The sequence below is a fragment of the Pygocentrus nattereri genome, chromosome 2 (genome assembly GCF_015220715.1).
Source record: "Pygocentrus nattereri isolate fPygNat1 chromosome 2, fPygNat1.pri, whole genome shotgun sequence".
NCBI classification, from domain to species: domain Eukaryota; kingdom Metazoa; phylum Chordata; class Actinopteri; order Characiformes; family Serrasalmidae; genus Pygocentrus; species Pygocentrus nattereri.
The window spans coordinates 1,816,486-1,825,788 of record NC_051212.1 but is presented as its reverse complement, the minus strand read 5'-3'; the positions used below and the strand labels follow the sequence as shown (position 1 = coordinate 1,825,788).

General features: G+C 41.7%; 1 protein-coding gene across 1 annotated transcript; it reads right to left on the bottom strand.

Annotated features, from left to right (window-relative positions):
* Window positions 1-2,148: 2,148 nt before the first annotated feature.
* LOC108414455 (atypical chemokine receptor 2) lies at window positions 2,149-3,848 on the bottom strand. Its single transcript, XM_017687321.2, has one exon. It carries the CDS (start codon window positions 3,757-3,759, stop codon window positions 2,656-2,658), a length of 1,104 nt encoding a protein of 367 aa, XP_017542810.1. The 5' UTR covers window positions 3,760-3,848; the 3' UTR covers window positions 2,149-2,655.
* Between the last annotated feature and the right edge of the window lie 5,455 nt (window positions 3,849-9,303).

Here is a 9,303-nt window from a genome sequence, read left to right as displayed (position 1 = left end):
GATTATTTTAAGAGATGCGATGGAAACCAACAACAGTATCTAGGAGTATAGTGACATCTGGTAATGTTACTTTAAGTTTAATAATCTTATTAAAAAGTTTACAACAATCTCACAATAAAATGTTCGATTTATTGACTAGATAAATAAATCTTACCAAGCTCACGTTTTGCAGTGTGGTGAGAAAGAATGGGCATATTAACCGACGCCTCTTTTCGTTTATTTTTCATTGTAAATAAGTTCTTAAGGCCCGACGTGAGAGGAGTGATCAACAGTGAGGCAGATCAGGAGCCGAACCAGCACAGCAGAATGACACTGAACCCAAAAAAGGAATCAGGACCTAAACGTTAATGCCTGAAACAGAACTGAGGAAACGGATTACCCATTACTGCACTGTTAGCACCCAGAGGTGCTCAGGAAAGCAGGACTGTCACGAGTTCAGCTGGAGGTAAACACGCCTGGGCCTCGCTGGTTTCCACATTATGGCGGTGTAATTTCTCAGCCTTCATGTCTGACACATGTTGGCCATCAGAGGAAAATTGACTAATGCCTTATTATTTTGAGAGAGTTCAGCCTCTCGCCATACATTTGTCGCCCCCTTCTGGTTAATTCAGGCTGCTGGTTTCTAATGTTGGAAATTTTGATAGATGACTTTATAAATGATAAATGATGGAGTTTATAATTGACTCTGGCTGAGTAGGTTAGGGTTTCCTAACTGGAGATAAGATTAAACTGTAAATTATGATCAGATGTGCTTCTGAAATATGATTTTTTGAGAAATCTTATGTTGACCAGTCAGATCTGAGCTCAGCACTGAGGATAGGAGGGTTCTGTAGTACGGCCTCTGGATTGCAGCCACAGGGAGTTCCAGGCTTCTGGCACAAACAAAGGAAACTCAGAGGAAACAAATGACTCAGCCGGGTGGTGGTGATTTGCATTAAGGACAGAAGAAAATACTTTCAGTTTCCCAGTAGCGTGTTCAGCGTCAAGGAGTTCTAATCACTCAGACTTTTCAGGATTTTTAATGCTACTTTAAATGCAATGAAAGACCAAATTTTCAGTGAAGAAACACATCATATAAAAACGCTTCAGAGTGGCTCAGCAGAGCGTGCAGTGTGCAAGATCAACAACAGCCAATGTTAGTGTAACGCATGCCTCTGTGTCTCCATAGCAACTCACTATTGTTCAGTGTGAGGTGTTGTTCAAAGCGTAGTAAAAAAAAACTTTCTCTTTACACTGTGTGTAAATTTCATGATGAATGGACTAAAAGAAACATCTCAAAATGACTTGGAAAAACTCTGGTTCCATTGACTTCCATTAAAGGTTAAGTAGGTTTTTTCCTTCTCCTGTAAAGTCACCAGTTTGAAGATACCAGGTTTTGTTTCAACAACAGCGATATATATACACACACACACACAGGGTGAGTCAAAAGTCACAGGAAACCATTTTCATGCTGTCACAAGCAGAAAGTCTGAGGCACCCAAGACACATTTTCAACATCTATTTGTATAGTTTGTGTTTATTTGCTGAGAAAAGTGTTAATATTTGAATAAACAAAATTAATAGAATATTAATTAATAATTATATATATATATATATATATATATATATATATATATATATATATATATATATATATATATATATAATAAACTGTGATTTTCTGGATGTTGGTGTGTGTGTTGACCCATCTCCAAGCCGCTCCTCGAGGAAGCCCAGTATTATATGTAGTTAAAAAGCAGCTCCTGGTTTGACCAATCAGTGCTCAGTAAATTGAGCTCATGATGTCATTGATGATATTAACGAGTCTCTGTGGTGGCTGTGAAGGTGTCCAGGAATAATATGGACCCGAGAAATTCTTGTTGCTGTTTATTGTTTTTCTGTTTATCTGAATTATAAATATGAATTTATTCTAGTGTATATTGTGATAAACTCACTGCTGAGGTCAACTGGTTAAACATTCGCTTATTTGCCTAAAACTTTCACACAGTGCTGTATCTATACACAAAAGATTTACAGAAGAAGGAAAAAAAACTTATTTGTAAGGGAAGTAAATGGAAGTCATTCTGGACCATTTCTCTTGGTCTGTTCATCTTGAAATTTTGACACAACATAAAGGGAAACTGCTGAAAACTGAAAAAACAACATACATAATAATCATCTGTATTTTATTATCCATATAAAGATTCAATCCAAATTTACAACAGTTGCTTCAGTTTACGACTTTACTTACAAAATGTTCTGCTTTAGTTTGATAAATATGATGAACTTCTCATTTTATGATGCCATGCAATTACGTTGTTGACAGCATGTATTCAAGCTTCAGCTGAGAGATGAGAGATACTGTGGGGTGGGGCTTCAGCTATTTGTGAACAAACTAACTGCTGCTCTCAGCTCACATGCAGCTTTTTGGCTTCTTTTCATACAAAAGAGCTGATCTCCACCCATAAACACCTCCACAACCAACCAGTGCGTGTTTTAATGGATATTAAAATGACATGCGGAGTAGAATTCTTCTTTGCTCATCTTCATTGTCTTATAGCCAACTAAACAGCTGTTTGCTCTCCTTCCCTGAATGGGAACTGTTCCACTCAGCTTCGCTGTACCAGATCTGGAAGTCACAGAAGTCGTCACAGTCAGATTCACAGATTAACAGGACTACGACGCGTGTGGTAAGAAGTGTCCCTGTCGCTCTGCGTTAGAGCCTTCTGACTCAGAGCCAGAGTACATCCCAAATGCCTTCAACTCCACAGCATTGTCCTGGGTGGATTCAGTGCCTGTGCTTTCAGAAGCACCAAGCAGGTTCTCCCTCGGAGTCGAGCATCGCCCCCGTATCTTCCTCCAGAACCTCTTGTTCAGGAGAACATACGCTACAGGATTCAGGTACACGTGCATGAACGCAATGCACTCCGTCCCCACGATGGCCAGATCCAGGTGCAGGCTTGTGGTGCACTCGGATATGACATGCAGCTCTTGCAAAGCATGCAAGAAAATGACCAAACTGTAGGGGAACCAGAGGACAAAAAACAGGACGGTGAATCCTGTCACTAGCATCAAGGTCCTGGACCTCTTCACAAGTGTCGTCCTGACCACGGTGCGGAGAATCAAAACGGTGGAGAAGACCAGAACCAGGAGAGGAATGCAGAATCCCAGGACAATCATCTGAAATCTCATGTAAATTCTCCAGCTGTGCTTATGCAAGAAGTGGTTGGTGCAGATCTTCTGGCCCTGGAACTCATGAGCCTCCACGAAGTAGAGATGTGGAGCTGTAGCCAAAAGAGAAAGCAGCCAAAGGAATGCGCACAGTGCTCTCTTCCTCTTGGCACTGCTCAGGAGCATGCATGCCATGTCCACATACTTCTGCAGGATCATGCATCCAACAAACAGGTTACTGCTGTAAAGTCCGACCATGTAGAACAAAGTCACAATCTTGCATGCAGGCGCCCCAAAGACCCACTCGCTGTCTGCGTAAACTGCCCAGAAAGGAAGAGTTAAAGTGAACATGAGATCGGCGCTGACCATGTGGAGTGGAAGCGCTCTCCTCAGAGATTTAAACCAGATGAACGCTATGATCAAGCTGACGTTAGTAATGACACTAAGCACGCAAGTAAGCGAGTAGAACACCGGCAGGAACCTCTGGCTGAATTCTCTCGCCTGATGCTTCTTGCAAGGTCCGTAGTCCACCGATGGCTCCAAGTTGTAATATTCCTCATAGTTGTAGTCGTCCGACTCGTTGACAGACGAAGGATGGAAGACGTCCATGGCTTCCTCAGATGTGGAAGATATTCGACAGAAACAAAACTACTTTTCTGAATGGAGACGAGATCCACATCTAAACATTCTGCCTGCACACCGACTACGAGTGAGACTGCAGGAAGGGGGGTGGACAGAGAAATCCCCTGGCTGCTGCTTTAATCCTTAACCCTTTCAAGGGAAAACCTGCTTACAGCTCAGTTCTGTCACGACAGAACTTTGCATGTTTTATATGAAAGAAACTTAATTTCACTTAAGGCTGTTTGGGCATTGATGTCCAGTGAAACAGATATTCACCAGCATGTGAAATCCCACTGAAACAATCCCCCCAAAGACTATTAAAGCTGTGAGCTGTTAATGGTTTAATGCACCCTGAGCTGTAACGTCGTAGGTTCAATGATGGAGACAGCAGTGTCAATCCTCCAAAGTGATTACATTCCCTCTCTTTACTGATGCAAATTTAAGCAACAGTTATTTTCAACACCGTCTGATTGCTTGAGAAGTGCTCTTGTGCTGTAATATATCATTTTATTGGTTGTTAAATAACAACTCTATAACATCTCTTTAACCCTTTAAAGAAAAAAAGGGCACATTTGATAATTACAGCAAATTCTGAATCTGTCCTTGATCCCAAGTGAGCTTTTCGGTTCTCTGTTGTGACGGAACAACTAAACAAACTGGAATCTGCCAGAAAACAACAGAACATAAATCAGCAAACATGGTCACGTGTAACTCTATACAGATTGACTGGAACTAAAGCACACTCAGCGTCATGTGGAGATCACTTAAAAAGCCAAGCTCAACCTGATATTCACTCAGTTTTACGGCTCTGTAATGGAAGAGTGTTAAGCTTTGTTTAAGGTTAAGGAACCATCAATATTAAAGCACTTTTGATGTAATATTCAGAACTACATGGACTTACTAATCCGATAACTGCAGAAAATCCGATTTTTAAAATAATTTACATCCACTTGAATAATCAGATAATGAGAACCTGTGGGTCACAATTAACTCACGGAAGACGATGTGACAGAAACGTAATGTAGAACTCAAAGTTCATGTTGTGGCTTTTTTAAAATAAACTTTGCGCTGCTTTACCTGAAAATATGAACATACATCATCTAGAAGATAAAGAATAATTGTGTTGAATCAGTGTTGCTCCAAAAGTCTTTTGCTGCGTCTTGTGGCGATGCTGCTTGCTTATTTCAGTATGTTTTCCCACATGCTCAGACTGAGAAATCAGAGAGAAATCAGAGTAAGAGTTTACAGCACTGAGAAATCTGATTTACTGAGCTCAAATCCAGCCTCTTTATCAGATGTCTTAATCAGATTTCTAGACCTTACTCCTATCTAAGAAATCAGTGTGTGCTGTTTACATGACCATTTGAATAATCAGATAACTGCAGAAATCCGGTCATGATTGGATTATTAGGGGCACATAAATGCACTCATTGCTGGCTCTACCTAATAAGCAACATAAGCAGCTGCTTAGGGCCCTGAGACTACCAAGAGGCCCTCTAACAACTTCGGAGTTATTACTGTAACACTATGCTGTCTAAGTCTCTTTAAAAAAGCTGACTGCTTAATCATGTCTGAAAAAAAAATATACACATCTGGAGCTGGCATACAGAAAACAATGACATGGACAACGTGAATGGACATTTGTGAAGTGCAGGGCAACAGCAGATGTGGAAGTGCTGCAGTGTGAGGAACATTTACGGCATTCAGCTGACGCTCTTATCCAGAGCGACTTATAATTTGATCATTTTACACAGGTAGGCCAAGGTGGTGTTAGGAGTCTTGCCCAAGGACTCTTATTGGTATAGTGTAGGCTGTTTTGCCCAAGTGGGGGATTGAACCCCAGTCTACAGTGTAGAAGGCAAAGGTGTAAACCAATACACTAACCAACCACGCAATGCCAACCACGAGGAAGCTGTATAACCTACTTTGGTGTTTTATGGAGAGCTGTGGGCACTTTAATGCTGCATGCATTCATGTAGGATCATAGCTGAAGAGAAATTTGCACCATTTGGTGTAACAGTCACTGACCTGCAGTCTGAAACTTTTGACGTTAGGTTTCATTATTGGAACAAATCACAATTATCAGGACTTCACACCTGCTTTGCTTTTGTGGACCATCTACATTTTTCCTTAGCTTGACAGGTATAAACACTCCTGTACACTGGTGCACACCAAGTCTGGTCTGTCAAAAATCATGGGTGTCCATTGAAGAATATGCTTGTTAATGATGGTCCACACCAGTGTGTGAAACACCTCCTCGTATTCAGGAGTTCCATGCTACTTCAGCGTTGGCTGCAGGTCCCTCACCCTGTCAACACTGATGTTGCAATGGCAACAAAGTGTCTGGTTTAACAGTTCCTCTTCTGTAACGTCTCTGTTCTACTGCAGTTCTGCGCTCTTCCTAGTCTCCTTTTCTGTCTTCAGTTTGTGAAATGAGGAATGGTCACTCTTCACTCCAAACTGTTAGGAAGTTGGGCAACTTTCAGATGTCCCAATATGCTATTTTATGTTGTAAGGTTTTTCAGAGGAATCTGGCCAGAGTTACGGTTTCTAGGCTATGAAGGACCAACTGGGTGGACCACTCTGCTACAGCCCCACCCTGAGGCAGAGCAGGGCTGCAGCTCTAGTTAGTTAAGACCACCAGAGACAGAAGCTGATTGTGGGGGAAGCAGATAAACAGTGAGTTTCACTGAATGTGTTTGAGTGTCTAACAAGCAGCAAAATGTTATAATAAGTTTATAGAATATTGATTTTGAGACATTCTGAAGGTTCTAGAGGTGTATTGAGGTTCTTGTGGTCCTATATTTTGCATCTTGGTCCACATCAAACTAGTGACACACCTTTTCAGTGCATGTCAGCACTGCACTTTCTGTATCATAGGCCTGTTTACCATTTGACACTTTACAGAAGCTGGGATTGTTCTTCCAGCATGAGATGCTGCTAAAACAGCAGACCAGCAACAAAGTCACATAGACTGCATAACTTAATGTCCTTACTATATTAGCAAATAATATTGTTTTGCTTCAAGCACATTTCTTCCAGTAAGCAAGATGATCTGCCTATGCAGTGAGATGATTGTACTTTCTAAAATGACTCAACATGACAAATATTAGAGACATCAAGTAGATTTAAGATACTTTCACTTGCAAAGGTATCATTTTCTGAGGGTAAATACAGCGGTTTCTGAACTCTTATCTACTGCTGTACAAAAACGATGACCTAGGGTAGCAGCAAATCCATCAAGTCTTTATCTATTAATGTGATACACAGCACCACCAGCAATTAAACAGGAAACTGGAGAAACACAGTCAAAGGTCATCAGACAGACCTTTGTTTAAATGTCACTGAAGGACAGACGTTCATCATCTACAGTCTGCACAGCACTAACACTGTATTTAATAACTGAGGAACAATATAAATGGTTGTGTATCTTTTATATTAAGGTTTCCCAACAGAGAATGCCCCCAGCCTTGGACTAACTTCCACTGACATTCCTGCATCTCCAGTGAAAACAACACCCTGGCCAAGTTTTAACAAAAAGGAAGAAGAAAAGTGGAACAATATTGTGGAAGGGTGTAGCTGGGAAATCCAGAGCCAGTGTCAGCAGCACTTTGTTGCTCATTTGCACCAGATTTAATTCCCAGTCTCTTTGAAGGCAACCACTGATAGACTTCTAACACGAGTAAACACATCATCTGTCTCCAAGCTGTCATGCAAGAACATCTCATGAAGGGTTGAGGCAAAGAGCTCCATGAAGACCTTCACAACAGCACAGTCAGCAGCACAGTATCGGCACTGGTTATCAAAATATCTCTCAACTTCCAAATGTTTCTATAAGCACCACTGGGGCCATTATCTATAAATGGAAGGAACATCAGTCGACCATCGACTGGTCACACACAGGAGCTCCTTGCAAGATTTTAGTCAGACGTTTAACAGAAGGTCAGCAGCCCAAGAGTCAAGGACCACTTGAAAAGAGCTCCAGAAAGGCCAGCAAGTAGTGTTCACTGAGAAAACAATAGGCAGAGGTTTGGCAACAATACTATGCACCACGTTTGGAGGAGAACTGCTCTGTACATGGACCTAAAATATCATGTTCAGAGGTGGAAGCATCAGGGTATCTGGCTTTTTCTCCTCTCATGATACTAGCAAAATCCAAAGGATGAAAGAGAAGATGAACAGAGCCATGTACCAAGAATTCTTCTGTTGCCAATCACCAGGATGATGAGGATGAGTCATGGGTGGACCTTCTAGCAGGACAACAATCCAAAACATACTGCAAATAAGAATCTCAGTTGGTTCCACATGAAGAAAAAGGTTTAGAATGGCCCAATCAACCCCCAGACTGAAATCCAACAGGGAATTTGTTGAAGGAGCTGAAGATCAGAATTCGTCTGTGAACCTCCAGAATCTTTAAGATTTAAATCCAAAAATTCCACCTGAGCCCAGTGAGAGTTTCTACTGAGTTTCTTCTGCTACTGCAAAAAAAGTTCTTCCACCAAGTGTGAAACACCCCATTTATTACACACAGAACTTTTTTAATGGCTTGGAATGCTATGAATACTTAGCAATCTAGTTTCATGAAGTTAATGCTGATGTCTGGTCTAAAGCTCATACGAACACCTGTGTTGGAAAAATGTTTAATAAAAAATTACCAACATGTTGAAAAACTTGTTTGGCCCACTGGCATATTTACACCATCTGTTCAAAAGTATCCAAACAGCCCTTCTAATAAGTGAGTCTAGCTGCTTATGTAAAGTCATGACTCGTATAATCTCCAAAGCACCAGTAGAATGGGATGCCCCAGAACTGCTGCGCAAGGTCCTTTCGCCCAACACGTGTAGGCTAGAGTATAAAGCCCCCCAGTATTGGGCTGTGGAGCAGTGTAACGGTGTTCTCTGCAGCTCCACTGGAATGAGCTGAATGGGTGTTTGTGATCTAGAACAGTAGGACGAGTGTTTTTCCTCTGTTCACGGTTCTTCAGTTCTCAGACTGAACCTCCTCCAATTAGCTACAGTACATCCAAACAGCACGTCCAAACACAGGCAGTAGTTACTCCACATGTTCAGTGCAGAATCACCAATCACCAAAGTGCCATTAACACAAAGCTGCTCTAAAGCAACTCAATCACTGAAGCAATTCTCTGAAGTGAATCATCTTCAGAAGAGTTAATCAGCGATTCAGCCTTTAAAGTTCTAGGCTCCCACACCCAGCAGCTCTGAAGGGCTCCCGGGACCTGCCACTCCGCAGAGCAGGGGTGGGTAAGGGTAGGTCAGAGTCGGCATGGTTTGCGGAATTGTCTGCTCCACCTACTAAACCTGGCTGGAATTCATTTCTCCAGTTCTCCACCCGTACCGTAGAGAGGGGGCGTGAGTATTGAGGAGTTAACATCTCTGAGCCAAAGTCCCTTACAGTGATCATCTCAAATATTGTGCACTAACACACGTGCACACACACACACACACACACACACACACACACACACACACACACACACACACACACACACACACACACAATCTAAACTGTTTA

Coding starts and splice junctions, on each gene's coding strand:
- LOC108414455 (XM_017687321.2), bottom strand. CDS start 3,759: ATGGACGTCTTCCATCCTTCGTCTGTCAACGAGTCGGACGACTACAAC.